This window comes from Oncorhynchus masou, chromosome 5 (genome assembly GCF_036934945.1).
Source record: "Oncorhynchus masou masou isolate Uvic2021 chromosome 5, UVic_Omas_1.1, whole genome shotgun sequence".
In the NCBI taxonomy this organism is placed as follows: Eukaryota; Metazoa; Chordata; class Actinopteri; order Salmoniformes; family Salmonidae; genus Oncorhynchus; species Oncorhynchus masou.
The window spans coordinates 25,203,634-25,218,933 of NC_088216.1; the positions used below are offsets into that span (position 1 = coordinate 25,203,634).

General features: G+C 46.3%; 1 protein-coding gene across 4 annotated transcripts in view; it reads left to right on the plus strand.

Moving 5' to 3' along the window:
• Positions 1-15,300, plus strand: part of LOC135537594 (trinucleotide repeat-containing gene 6C protein-like) — an 86,247-nt gene that overhangs the window by 63,341 nt on the left and 7,606 nt on the right. For 3 of the 4 annotated variants that reach the window (XM_064963729.1, XM_064963735.1, XM_064963736.1), the window contains 12 exons: positions 1,571-1,716; positions 2,020-2,163; positions 3,263-3,403; positions 3,568-3,687; positions 5,589-5,672; positions 8,409-8,646; positions 8,834-8,998; positions 12,322-12,519; positions 12,750-12,899; positions 13,253-13,369; positions 14,055-14,276; positions 15,021-15,234. In XM_064963729.1, coding sequence (XP_064819801.1) covers positions 1,571-1,716; positions 2,020-2,163; positions 3,263-3,403; positions 3,568-3,687; positions 5,589-5,672; positions 8,409-8,646; positions 8,834-8,998; positions 12,322-12,519; positions 12,750-12,899; positions 13,253-13,369; positions 14,055-14,276; positions 15,021-15,234 — 1,939 coding nt within the window. The remainder of the gene's footprint in view (positions 1-1,570; positions 1,717-2,019; positions 2,164-3,262; positions 3,404-3,567; positions 3,688-5,588; positions 5,673-8,408; positions 8,647-8,833; positions 8,999-12,321; positions 12,520-12,749; positions 12,900-13,252; positions 13,370-14,054; positions 14,277-15,020; positions 15,235-15,300) is intronic. The other variant, XM_064963734.1, reaches the window with a different exon arrangement.

Sequence of the window (15,300 nt, forward strand, 5' to 3'; positions counted from 1 at the left end):
CTGTGTCACTGTGTGTGTGTGTCTGACTCTGTGTCACTGTGTGTGTGTGTCTGACTGTCACTGTGTGTGTGTCTGACTCTGTGTGTGTCTGACTCTGTGTGTGTCTGACTCTGTGTCAGTGTGTGTGTGTGTGTCTGACTCTGTCACTGTGTGTGTGTGTGTGTGTGTGTGTGTGTGTGTGTGTCTGACTCTGTGTCACTGTGTGTGTGTGTGTCTGACTCTGTGTCACTGTGTGTGTGTGTGTCTGACTCTGTGTCACTGTGTGTGTGTGTGTCTGACTCTGTGTCACTGTGTGTGTGTGTGTGTGTCACTGTGTGTGTGACTCTGTGTCACTGTGTGTGTGTGTGTCTGACTCTGTGTCACTGTGTGTGTGTGTGTGTGTGTGTGTCTGACTCTGTGTCACTGTGTGTGTGTGTGTGTGTGTGTGTCTGACTCTGTGTCACTGTGTGTGTGTGTCTGACTCTGTGTCACTGTGTGTGTGTGTGTGTGTGTGTCTGACTCTGTGTCACTGTGTGTGTGTGTGTGTCTGACTCTGTGTCACTGTGTGTGTGTGTGTCTGACTCTGTCTCACTGTGTGTGTGTGTGTGTGTGTGTCACTGTGTGTGTGTGTGTCTGACTCTGTGTGTGTCTGACACTGTGTGTGTGTGTGTGTCTGACTCTGTGTGTGTGTGTGTGTGTGTCTGACTCTGTGTGTGTGTGTGTGTGTGTTTGACTCTGTGTCACTGTGTGTGTGTCTGAATCTGTGTCACTGTGTGTGTGTCTGAATCTGTGTCACTGTGTGTGTGTGTCTGACTCTGTGTCACTGTGTGTGTGTGTGTGTCTGACTCTGTGTCACTGTGTGTGTGTGTGTCTGACTCTGTCACTGTATGTGTGTGTGTGTGTGTCTGACTCTGTGTCACTGTGTGTGTGTGTGTCTGACTCTGTGTCACTGTGTGTGTGTGTTTGACTCTGTGTCACTGTGTGTGTGTGTCTGACTCTGTGTCACTGTGTGTGTGTGTTTGACTCTGTGTCACTGTGTGTGTGTGTGTCTGACTCTGTGTGTGTCTGACTCTGTGTCACTGTGTGTGTGTGTTTGACTCTGTGTCACTGTGTGTGTGTGTTTGACTCTGTGTCACTGTGTGTGTGTGTTTGACTCTGTGTCACTGTGTGTGTGTGTGTGTCTGACTCTGTGTCACTGTGTGTGTGTGTGTGTGTCTGGCTCTGTGTCACTGTGTGTGTGTGTCTGGCTCTGTGTCACTGTGTGTGTGTGTGTCTGACTCTGTGTCACTGTGTGTGTGTGTGTCTGACTCTGTGTCACTGTGTGTGTGTGTGTCTGACTCTGTGTCACTGTGTGTGTGTGTGTCTGACTCTGTGTCACTGTGTGTGTGTGTCTGACTCTGTGTCACTGTGTGTGTGTGTGTCTGATTCTATGTCACTGTGTGTGTGTGTGTATGTCTGACTGTGTGTGTGTGTGTCTGACTCTGTGTGTGTGTGTGTGTGTGTCTGACTCTGTGTGTGTGTGTCTGACTCTGTGTGTGTAGGTCTGTGTGTATGTGTATTCCATACTTATCTGATCTTTCTCTCTCCCAAGGTGCTTTGTTGGAGAAGAAGACTGAACTGGACAAGCGGGGCATGGGCATGTCAGACTACAACAACGGGATGAACAAGCCGTTGGGTTGCCGTCCTCAGGCCCTCTCCAAAGACCCCTCCTCGGACCGCAGCCAATTCCTAGACAAGGTACTATATGAATGCCACTAGCATTGTATCAGGAATCAACAGAAGTTCTGTCCATATGATAGAAAGACAGCTAGTGAAAGGCATGTCCGTTGACGAAGGATTAAACCACACACACACCTGCCAATGAAAATGGAATGGTGAAAATAGATGTCTTGTTTGAGGTTTTCAGTCCCACCTTTTCTTATTACCGGGGTTGGGATTATAAAACCGGGGTTGGGATTGTAAAACGTGCCATAAAAAAAGTGATTAACTGAAATGATTTACTGACTGACTGATCTCGTCTCCCCTCCTCACTGGTTCCAGGACGGTGGTCTGTCAGATGACGCCCCCCCCTCACCGTTTCTGCCTTCTCCCGTCAGCCTGAAGCTCCCCCTGGTTAACAACCTGCAGCCTGGGCTGGCCCTGGGCTCCCCGGGGCTCAACATGCAGAACTTAAACAACAGACAGGTAAGGGGGGTGAAAGGCATGCGCTGCACCTGTAGAGGACCTGGAGTCAGGAACAAAGTCTCGTAATGAGGTTGCCCTTCCTGCGATTTACTGTTAAGATGTTGGTTCAGATCCCGTCTGTGCCACATACATACACACACATACATTTAGCAAAAAAGAAACGTCCTCTCACTGTCAACTGAGTTTTCAACAATTTTCAACAAACCTTTTTTTATTTTACCGTGTGGTTCATGTTCATTAATTAAGCATGGAAACAGTGTTTAAACCCTTTACAATGAAGATCTGTGAAGTTATTTGGATTTTTACAAATTATCTTTGAAAGTCAGGGACCTGAAAAAGGGAAGTTTATTTTTTTGCTGAGTTTAGGTATACACACACCCACAAACACTTTTACTGTAGATAAGTATACAGTAGCACCCACACATACACATTATGCTTACATGACAATCTCACTCACTCACACACGAACGAACCAATTGCCAGGAGCTGGAGAATATAGGGGCCTCGAGAGAACAGTTCGGATGTAGTTGAGAATTCCATTCAGCTTGCCACCACTCTGTCTCAAGTGTCGGTAACCTTGCATGGAGAGCCCATTGATATTGAATAGAAAATACGATTCCTTGAAAGCCCAACAAAGCACTGTAACTCTGCCGTAACAGTATTGAATTGAACAACTTCTTGCCTGACACTGAACAAAATTCTCTTTACCTGACCTGTGTCCCATTTTTCCTTTTATTGGCATAATGCGGGAGGCATTTAAAGAGCACTATCATTTAATCACGATCACCATTTAATTCAACTGAATGCACTCCAGATGTGCCAGTTTCTCCAGTATTGGTAAGTGGTTCGATAAGGTAGACTTTAGGTTTTCAACCATTTTCTTTCAAATGGACCCTGGATGATTTGTAAAGTGGTGGAGAAATAAGCTGATCACTATAGTAGTGTCTTTATTTGTGGTTTCTCTGAGACTGTGAGCAAATACCAGAGTTGTGTATTGTGAGGGACATCCTATTCATCGGCTGTCTGAGTGGATTGAGTGATTGTCATGTCAATTCTTATTGACATTTAGTTATTTCCTCTCTCGTGTGTGTGTGTGTAGATGCAGAGTGGGATGTTGGGCAGCAGTGGAGCAGCACTATCCCGGGCCATGCAGCAGCCTCCTCCTCAGCCGTCAGTGCCGCCTCTCGGCTCCTCCCAGCCTAGTCTACGCGCTCAAGTGCCTCAGTTTCTCACCCCTCAGGTACATACACTATACCTCAGCCAAGTTTCTCTCCGTACACACACCACCTCGTTTTCTCTCCCCCCCAGGCTCTCCTCAGGACTCCTTTACTCTGTTTGAAGATATTTTGAGGTGTTCTGACCAACTCTCATCTCCTCTATCTGTCTCCTTGTCCTCCCCTCCAGGTTCAAGCACAGCTCTTGCAGTTTGCTGCAAAAAACATTGGTCTGAACCCTGCACTTTTAACCTCACCAATAAACCCTCAACAAATGACCCTGTTGTACCAACTTCAGCAACTGCAAATGGTGAGTGAAAGCCAGAGGCCCCTGACTGCATTAGAAACAAGGTTTGTACGAACAGAACCAAACAGAATGGGCGTCTGCATTAGAAACAGGGTGCGTACGCACTGAACCAGACAGGATGGGCCGGTCTGCATTAGAAACAGGGTGCGTACGCACTGAACCAGACAGGATGGGCCGGTCTGCATTAGAAACAGGGTGCGTACGCACTGAACCAGACAGGATGGGCCGGTCTGCATTAGAAACAGGGTGCGTACGCACTGAACCAGACAGGATGGGCCGGTCTGCATTAGAAACAGGGTGCGTACGCACTGAACCAGACAGGATGGGCCGGTCTGCATTAGAAACAGGGTGCGTACGCACTGAACCAGACAGGATGGGCCAGTCTGCATTAGAAACAGGGTGCGTACGCACTGAACCAGACAGGATGGGCCGGTCTGCATTAGAAACAGGGTGCGTACGCACTGAACCAGACAGGATGGGCCGGTCTGCATTAGAAACAGGGTGCGTACGCACTGAACCAAACAGGATGGGCCGGTCTGCATTAGAAACAGGGTGCGTACTAACTGAACCAGACAGGATGGGCCGGTCTGCATTAGTAACAGGGTGCGTACGCACTGAACCAGACAGGATGGGCCGGTCTGCATTAGTAACAGGGTGCGTACGCACTGAACCAGACAGGATGGGCCGGTCTGCATTAGTAACAGGGTGCGTACGCACTGAACCAGACAGGATGGGCCGGTCTGCATTAGTAACAGGGTGCGTACGCACTGAACCAGACAGGATGGGCCGGTCTGCATTAGAAACAGGGTGCGTACGCACTGAACCAGACAGGATGGGCCGGTCTGCATTAGTAACAGGGTGCGTACGCACTGAACCAGACAGGATGGGCCGGTCTGCATTAGTAACAGGGTGCGTCTGCACGCACTGAACCAGACAGGATGGGCCGGTCTGCATTAGAAACAGGGTGCGTACGCACTGAACCAGACAGGATGGGCCGGTCTGCATTAGTAACAGGGTGCGTACGCACTGAACCAGACAGGATGGGCCGGTCTGCATTAGTAACAGGGTGCGTTAGAAACGCACTGAACCAGACAGGATGGGCCGGTCTGCATTAGTAACAGGGTGCGTACGCACTGAACCAGACAGGATGGGCCGGTCTGCATTAGAAACAGGGTGCGTACGCACTGAACCAGACAGGATGGGCCGGTCTGCATTAGTAACAGGGTGCGTACGCACTGAACCAGACAGGATGGGCCGGTCTGCATTAGTAACAGGGTGCGTACGCACTGAACCAGACAGGATGGGCCGGTCTGCATTAGTAACAGGGTGCGTCTGCATTAGAAACGCGTACTGAACCAGACAGGATGGGCCGGTCTGCATTAGTAACAGGGTGCGTACGCACTGAACCAGACAGGATGGGCCGGTCTGCATTAGTAACAGGGTGCGTACGCACTGAACCAGACAGGATGGGCCGGTCTGCATTAGAAACAGGGTGCGTACGCACTGAACCAGACAGGATGGGCCGGTCTGCATTAGAAACAGGGTGCGTACGCACTGAACCAGACAGGATGGGCCGGTCTGCATTAGAAACAGGGTGCGTACGCACTGAACCAGACAGGATGGGCCGGTCTGCATTAGTAACAGGGTGCGTACTAACTGAACCAGACAGGATGGGCCGGTCTGCATTAGAAACAGGGTGCGTACTAACTGAACCAGACAGGATGGGCTATTCTTATTGTAATTTTTATGGACACCCTCGGGGGTACCCCACAGTCTTTTGGATAAGGTGATGACCCTTCCTCTTTCTCTTTGTCTCCCTTTCTCACGTTGCACCTCTTTCTCTCTTCCCATCTATTTTCTTTCTCTTCCGCTCTCTCTCTCTCTCTCTGTGTGTGTGTTTCTAGGCGTACCAGCGTTTACAAATCCAGCAGCAGATGATGCAAGCTCAGCGCAACGTCTCCGGTCCCATCAGACAACAAGAGCAGCAAGTAAGAGGCCCCTGTTTCAACCCCAATACATTCTCATCACTGTGACTCTCTGGCTCGTTCCATTTGATTTCAATCACTTTTTGACCGCATTCCTTTTGATTTTGAACTAAACTTTCCATGCGTATTTGCCCATGGTACAAGTGGTCAGAAAGTGAGAAGATGGAGGTGTTAAAAGTTGACCCATTTTGCGTACCCCACCCTACCTACATCCATGTCTTTGTCACTGGAGAAGATAAACTATTGAGTTTGATATCATTTAAACGCTTACAAACTATTTTATAATTTCTTGAAAATGTTAAGTAGACAAAAAAAATATATACAAAAAAATTATATCATTTCCAAATATGTTGAAGCTTTGACCCTATTTGACATCATCTGAGGTTTTTGTTGTGCCTGCAATCGATTGAGAGGCGGCATGCTCTTGAATACAAGGTGTGTGTAATTTCAATCATAGAAACAGAATGGACATATCCCTTCAAACCGGTGCAATTTAGCTGGTACATCATTGACATTTGAATTGAAACGTTTACTTCCAATCACTACGACAAAGATGGCCGCTGGTCCACCCACCGTCGAATGTGAACATAAATGTCTGTTCTATTATTTGTTTTATTTCAATAGGTTTCCTATGGAAGACTAACAGTATAATGTAAAACTGATATTCGCCTTTCAAGTCAACATTCTGATGTGTGGACCTCCAACCATGTTTGTGCTACCATTTTGAAAGTTGACATTTAAAATGTATTCCCATTTTAGAACGTCCCCACTGTGTTGAAGAGCTTGGTGTCTCAACCAATGGCAGGCACAACTCAAACACCAAAGATTATATCAAAATCGGGTCTAAGCTACAACATCTGCAATCACTTCACATATTTTTTGATCATTGACATAAAGTTAAAAAATGACAATTAAAAAATCTATAATAGCGTAGATATGTGATATACATTGTATTGTGTGTGAGTGTTGAAATAGACCGGATATGCTTACTTAAAGTTGCAGGAGAAATGTTTGTCAAAAGCATCTCCAGTTGCTCAAACGTGCTATTTCTCTAGAATGCATGGAGAAGTAGTTATGGAAGTTGGTGGTTTGTGTGGTTGGATCCTTTTTTCTTGCAAATTGGGAACTTCTTTAAAATAATCTGTGATAAGACACTAAAGCAGGGGTTCCCAAATGCTTTTGGCACACGACCCCATTTTGATATCTGAAAATTCTCATGACCCCAACCATGTGGTTAACAGTCAATGTTTGCTTTTTTAATTAGGGCTATGGCAGGCAATTTCAAAACATTCTAACAGTATTTATTTATCTCACCACCACTAATATATGGGTGTACTTGAAACATGCCGCATCTGAGCTTCTTAAAGTCAAGGGGCGTGGTCCACAGTTTCTCTCCTGTCACATCCAACTTGGATTGATATTTGTTTTTAATGCAGACGAGAGCACTGAATGGGCGTACTATGAGTTCTTATGCTCGGAGGGAGACGACACTGTATTCATTTTTATAAGGAACCAAAACTCCTCTAGTGACCCGTGAATGCGTTATCTGCAACATACGTCCCCACATTACAGCTCGATCAGCTGTTCCTTTTCACTTACCCATATGTCAACTGAGCCAGATTCACAAACGGATTTCGCTGATTTGGTCACTCATCTGTATCATTTTTTGTTTTTTTGTATTTACACTGCATGATTCAGTTCAGTTTCCCAAATATGTCTGTTACATAGGCAATGAGACATGTTTTATGTTCATCAAAGTCTGTTTTTACATCCATTGCAAGTGACAATTCCTCTGAATTCTAAAAGATCTTTCCAACACTCCCCCTCGATAACCACTAAGCCTTGGTGTGAAATGGAACATTGTCGCGCTCTGATCCCATATCTCCACACAGTTTTGTTTTAACAGTAGTGTGCGATGTAGTTTACAATCGAAGTTACCTGCTGCATATCAGAGTTCAGCACTCACCTCTTTCGCCGGCAGTTGCTTTCGGTGTACCTATTATAACTCAGTGGGTGTATCATACAATGCGTCCACATTGTAGAGGGAGACTCATTCATAAGAGTGGAATGAGTTTTTCGTCAGTATAGCCACGCTGCTCATCACTCGTGCTGTTTCATGCTCGGGAATCGAGCAATCGAGACAGAACAATATGTCCCGGTGAATAGCATCCCCTGACAAAAGTCAATGGCCCTCGCAGCTAACGTCCGTTTGGAGAGAATGAGGTGGGGAGTTTGAGTCTTTGTCCGTTAACTCTTTATTGCTCGCTATAGCATCAATTCAGTGTTATCTGACAAAGGTATTGATGTAATCTTTCTGTGCCTCTGCTTCCCCACACATTGTTTTCACCATATCGATTGCGGTCGGTAATATCAGTCTCTGCAATAGTGCGGTTTCTTATTCATTGGCCATGAGAATGATTCAAGTGCAGCCTTTTCCCACGACCTAAACGGTTCTGGTTGAATTTATACTTTTAGATTTGAATAATTTTGAATTAGATTTAAGGTTAAACACATTTACAATGACTGAGAGACAAACCTCACCCCATTTTCATAGACCCCTAGTTTGGGAACCACTGCACTAAAGGCAGTCTTTTCCCACCAGATAAAGTGACTGTTGATGAGGTGCTGATTGTAGGAGTCATGCCACGGTCATTGTAGCCTTATGCCCCCATTCTCTTTCTCTCTCCTTTGTCCCCCTCTTTCTCCCATTCTGTTTCTTTCTCGCTCTCTTGCTCCCAGGTTGCACGTACAATCAATAACATGCAGCAGCAGATCCAACAGCACCAGCGTCAGCTGTACCAGGCCCTGCTGATGAAGCAGCAGCCCCCCGGCTCCCACTCCTCCTCAGGCCTGCACCCCGGCCAAGGCAAATCAGCCCTGGACTCATTCCCAGGCCACCCCCAGGCTCCGGGCCTCTCCGACCTGCACACCAAAGAGCCGCATTCTTCTCCCAGCTCCTACAGCCCCTACCCCCTCTGTGAGTCCTGCACACAGGTCCTACATGCACTCCTTCAGCCCCTATGCTATCGCTACATTTCTCACAAACAAGCTGTTTGTATAACTAGTAAGCCTATACGTCAGTATAAGTCCCTGCAATGTCCTACTTTATCAATCTGGTTTGTGTTGAGCTGTGTATTCAATGTTAGATGTTTTCTCTCTCTTAGCTGGACTCAATCCAAACATGAATGTAAACTGCATGGAGGTGGGGGGCCTGTCCATGAAGGAGCCTCCCCAGCCTCAGTCCCGTCTGTCCCAGTGGACCCACCCCAACTCCATGGACAGCCTCTCTGGAAACTCCTCCCACATGGAGGCCAACCTCAATAAGCACGGTAGGAGGAACACTAGGAACTGTATGACTAAGTCCCATTCAATTCTGGTTTTCCCTCGGGGGCAATAAATACACTGCTCAACAAAAATAAAGGGAACACTTAAACAACACAATGTAACTCCAAGTCAATCACACTTCTGTGAAATCAAACTGTCCACTTAGGAAGCAACACTGATTGACAATACATTTCACATGCTGTTGTGCAAATGGAATAGACAGCAAGTGGAAATTATAGGCAATTAGCAAGACACCCCCAATAAAGGAGTGGTTCTGCAGGTGGTCAGTTTTGGTCAGTTTTGAATGCTGTCGGTGCTTTCACTCTAGTGGTAGCATGAGATGGAGTCTACAACCCACACAAGTGGCTCAGGTAGTGCAGCTCATCCAGGATGGCACATCACTGCGAGCTGTGGCAAGGAGGTTTGCTGTGTCTGTCAGCGTAGTGTTCAAAGCATGGAGGCGCTACCAGGAGAAAGGCCAGTTCGTCAGGAGACGCGGAGGAGGCCGTAGGTGGGCAACAACCCAGCAGCAGGACCGCTACCTCCGCCTTTGTGCAAGGAGAAGCAGGAGGAGCACTGCCAGAGCCCTGCAAAATTACCTCCAGCAGGCCACAAATGTGCATGTGTCTGCTCAAACGGTCAGAAACAGACTCCAGGAGGGTGGTATGAGGGCCTGACGTCCACAGGTGGGGGTTGTGCTTACAACCCAACACCGTGCAGAACTTTTGGCATTTGCCAGAGAACACCAAGATTGGCAAATTCGCTACTGGCGCCCTGTGCTCTTCACAGATGAAAGCAGGTTCACGCTGAGCACATGTGACAGTCTGGAGACGCCGTGGAGAACGTTCTGCTGCCTGCAACATCCTCCAGCATGACCGGTTTGGCGGTGGGTCAGTCATGGTGTGGGGTGGCATTTCTTTGGGGGGCCGCACAGCCCTCCATGTGCTCGCCAGAGGTAGCCTGACTGCCATTAGGTACCGAGATGAGATCCTCAGACCCCTTGTGAGACCATATGCTGGTGCGGTTGGCCCTGGGTTCCTCCTAATGCAAGACAATGCTAGACCTCATGTGGCTGGAGTGTGTCAGCAGTTCCTGCAAGAGGAAGGCATTGATGCTATGGACTGGCCCGCCCGTTCCCCAGACCTGAATCCAATTGAGCACATCTGGGACATCATGTCTCGCTCCATCCACCAACGCCACGTTGCACCACAGACTGTCCAGGAGTTGGCGGATGCTTTAGTCCAGGTCTGGGAGGAGATCCCTCAGGAGACCATCCGCCACCTCATAAGGAGCATGCCAGGCGTTATAGGGAGGTCATACAGGCACGTGGAGGCCACACACACTACTGAGCCTCATTTTGACTTGTTTTAAGGACATTATATCAAAGTTGGATCAGCTAGTAGTGTGGTTTTCCACTTTGTATACGCTGTCAAACAAGAAATCAATCTATTAGTCTTCTCGACAGCAAAATTGGGTTAGCTGCTCACTTAGTCACTTTATTCTAAGAAATAGTCTTTCAGTTGACTCGCTCTGAATAACATTAACGTATTTCACGCCAACAGACATTCTCTTGGTTTCTGTCACACTGTTTGGCATTCACAACAGACACGTTAACACTGGATATATAACGTGTGAGCCACAAACACCACATCCCCTAACCTCTCCCACTGTGGCGCGAGCAACAAGCTGCTGTTCTGCCCTTATAGTAATCAACTTGCACCAGTAAACAGGCGTTGTCATTACTCAAAGGCTTTTGTATGTTTCCACATATCTCAGTGATGAAACGGTATGGGAAATCTCAACTGGAAGTATTTAGTATGAAATCGGTTGTTTATCTCTTTAGTGTCTGACACTTAAAATGACTATTTAAATCCATATCTATTTCTCAAATGATGTCTCATGTTGGTATTCATCTGGATGTGTTCTTGCAGCCCAGTGTTCCTTTTGCCCTCCATACTCCACTAAGAGCAACACTGACAACCACTCTTACTAATATAATGTTTACATACCCTACGTTATTCATCTCATATGCATACGTATATACTGTACTCTATCATCTACTGCATCCTTATGTAATACATGTATCACTAGCCACTTTAACTATGCCACTTTGTTTACATACTCATCTCATATGTATATACTGTACTCGATACCATCTACTGTATCTTGCCTATGCTGCTCTGCACCATCACTCATTCATATCTTTATGTACATATTCTTTATCCCCTTACACTGTGTATAATAAATTAGTTTTGGAATTGTTAGTTAGATTACTTGTTGGTTATTACTGCATTGTCGGAACTGGAAGCACAAGCATTTCGATACACTCGCATTAACATCTGCTAACCATGTGTATGTGACAAATACAATTTGATTTGACTTTGTCATGTTTTTAAGCCTCTATGATTGTCATTTATGTATTTTTGTACGCCAGTGGCTGAGATATATAGTACCAGTCAAAAGTTTGGACAAATCTACTCATTCAAAGGTTTTTCTTTATTTTTACTATTTTCTGCATTGTAGAATAATAGTTTAGACAAACTATGAAATAACACATGGAATCATGTAGTAACCAAAAACATGTTAAACAAATCAAACAAATGTTTTAGATTTGAGATTCTTCAAAGAAGCCACCCTTTGCCTTGACGACTTTGCACACTCTTGGCATTCTCTCAACCAGCTTCACCTGGAATGCTTTTCCAACAGTCTTCCCACATATACTGAGCACTTGTTGGCTGCTTTTCCTTTACTCTGTGTTCCAACTCATCCCAAACCATCTCAATTGGGTTGAGGTCAGGTGATTGTGGAGGCCAGGTCATCTGGTGCAGTACTCCATCACTCTCCTCCTTGGTCAAATAGCCCTTACACAGCCTGGAGGTGTGGTGTCATTGTAGTAAGTAGAATGGAGCCGGAGAGGATGGCTGACGTTTTACGTGCTCCTAACCAACTGAATTTTACATTTTACATCTCATTTTACATTGGCGTGTTACGTTCAGTAGTTCCAAAACATGCAGTGATTTTGCAGAGAGCCACATCAATTTATAGAAATACTCATTATAAATGTTGATGAAAATACATGTGTTATACATGGAAATATAGATAAACTTCTCCTTAAGAACGCAAATTAACTTTTTAATAAGGAACACCTGTTAATTGAAATGCATTCCAGGTGACTACCTCATGAAGCTGGTTGAGAGAATTATTCTACAATGTAGAAAATAGTAAAAATAAAGAAACCCTTGAATGAGTAGATGTGTCAACTTTTGACTGGTATTGTATGTATTTTAAATGTCAAATAAATTAATGAATTCCTTTTGACTTTTCCTAGGTGCCATTTCTGCTGCTTCTAATCTGGGCCCCCCTGGAAAGCCCTCCCACATGGATGACTCCTACAGCCCCTACAGTATGATGGGTGGGTCTGAGTCCCCCACCTCCCCCCTGGTTCCCCCTGACAGCTGGGGCCAGGGACCGGGAAAGAGCCCCAAGGACCAGATCACCAACGGAACAAATATAAACTGGCCCCCAGGTTGGTAGAGAAGACCGACATTCCTAACTCCCTTTCAATCAGATCAAACTTTATTTCACACGTGATCCTGACACTTTACTGATGGAGGACAAAGAGAATAGATTTAAAACTCTTCTGTTTTGATTTTAGAAAGATAAACACTTAAGTTGTTCCCCACAACATGTGAGTTTTTAAATGTCAAATAACCAATGTACTGACTGTACTGACTGTCCTCCATGTTGTCGTCTCAGAGTTCTGTCCAGGCGTGCCCTGGAAGGGTCTGCAGAACATTGACCCTGAGAACGACCCCAACATGACCCCAGGAAGTGTTCCCAGCGGCCCCACCATCAACACCAACATCCAGGACGTCAACCGCTACCTACTCCGTGACCGCAGCGGAGGTGAGGAGGGGGGTCTATCAGGGAGACCAGGGCTGGAGTTAGTTGGCTTTGTTAAGATACACGGATCGTCAAATAGACTGTATACATTCATTAACAGGGCAGGTCTCTGCTGTTGATTCTCACAGGTGTTGACTTGTATTACTGTATTGACATTTCACTGTATTTACAACTTTAAGCTTACATCCTATTCCTTTCTGTGGCACTGAAGGAGTTACAGTACTACCTCACTTGTTGTGACTGTGCCACCCAGTAGCACAAGCCCTATTGTATTTATACACTTTCTTTAAATCAACTTGTACATGTTTCTTTCCCCACCACCCCCTCTGTCCATAACAATGGGCCACCACGGCTAGGCTCCTCCCCTCCTTCACCGCCTCAGAACGGTGCTCTGCCCCCCTCCACGGACTGGCCAGTCAGTGGCTGCTTCACTAGCTCTTTCAGTCTGTCCTCCCCGGATGAGGAGAGTGCAGGTACAGACCACAGCCCCCCCTTCCAGCCCCCTATGTGGACATGCTGACCCATGGTCCCCATGCTTGACCCCCCTCCCTTCCCCTAATTACCACCATAGCAACACACCTTTATCCTATTGTTTGTGTGTGGTCTGTGTTTGTTGAGTGTTACAGTAGATAGGTCCTTCCTTTGCCAAATGTAATCCTACTACCAACTACCCAGTGCTGGTTAATCAAGTCCGCCACGATGTGATTGCGTTGTATTCCTCATGGAATTAAGTTTGTGTTTAAATCAAGAAATGCTTTGAATGTTGTGGCCCTAGACGCCTATTCATAAGCATGTGTTGACGTGACATTTTTGTTGCCGCTAAGCAACCCACTCCTAATTACTATGAATACTTAAAAAACGTCCACTTTTTAAATGTCTGAGTGACCCGCATTCTGGTTTTACATTTATTTCCTGTATTCATCAATGTGATCTCCGATATGAAATATATAAACCCAAGAAGCTGGGGTTTATTGTTGATGAACAAGTGTTAATGTGGGGCTTCTTTTTAAAACTTTGCATCTGCCCAAAGTTAGATGTCTAAGAATCTTTCTAATAGCAGATTATAGGCCTACATAAATTTCCTCAATGTGTCATAGAACATAGGCTTCCACAGTAGGTCTCATAGGTTCCCCTCTTCTCTCTCTCGCTCTCTCTCAGGTAAACTATCTGACATGAAGTCCACCTGGTCCCCGGGGCCCATCTCCCACCCCTCCCAGGCCTCTCTGTCCCACGAGCTGTGGAAGGTCCCCCAGGGGCCCCGCAACAACACAGCCCCCTCCAGGCCACCTCCAGGCCTCACCAACCCCGCCAAGCCCTCCTCCACCTGGGGAGGAAACTCCCTGGGCCTGGCCCAAGGCTGGAGCAGCTCATACACCTCAGGTGAGATGCCACAGTAGAACTCCTCAGCCTGAAATATAGACCGGGGGAGTTGCTCTGTAACAAGCCTGGAAAGACTTAAACCTGGTAGAGGAAAATCAATGAACTGCTGTGATCAGGGGTTTGGAGTTAGTCGTTTTGACATTTCTGTTTTGAGATTTTGACTTGATGCTCATTGAAAACCATTGACTGTGGATTTGAGCTAACCTTACTTTGTGCTGTGTCAACATCCTACCCTGTTTTTGACAATTACCTAAAGAAGCATAGTGTAGGACACCACATAGGCGTGTAATTTTCCTAGGTGTGTTCGTTGTACAGTGTGATTCTCCCCCAGTGTTTTGAGCTCCCCTCTGCTCGTCACTCGCTGTAGCAAGGTGAAGCAATACACACCCCGCTGTGGTTAGAGGCCCTTGTCAAACTGAAGTCTTGCAGCTTACCAGATAAGACTTAAGTGACTTTTATCATGGCTTCAAAGAGAACCTAAACCGTGTGACCTTATTTTGACATGAGTCCAAAGGTCACACTGAGGTAATAGTACAAGAGTAAAAGTGCTTACATGAGACAATGAAAATATGTCATTTAAAAATGTAAAAAAGAACATCCATAGACGACAACAATGGACAACTTATGTACATGCATACAAATGTTGTCATCGATAGAAGACAAGTTATTGACCAAAAATGAATGCTTTATATTTTATGTGGACCTGAATATTGACTGATCATCAACCTTCTCTGTTTCTCTCAGAGGGCACAACCTGGAGCACAGACAGCTCCAACAGGACCAGTAGCTGGCTGGTACTGAGGAACCTCACCCCCCAGATAGACGGCTCCACCCTGAGGACGCTGTGCATGCAGCACGGCCCCCTCATCACATTCCACCTCTTCCTGACCCAGGGAAACGCAGTGGTGCGATACAGCTCCAAGGAGGAGGCTGCCAAGGCCCAGAAGTCCCTGCACATGTAAGACTGCCGAACTTGAAGGGGAAAAACCTATCTGGATTTTGTGTCGTCATGATGATGTGGCCG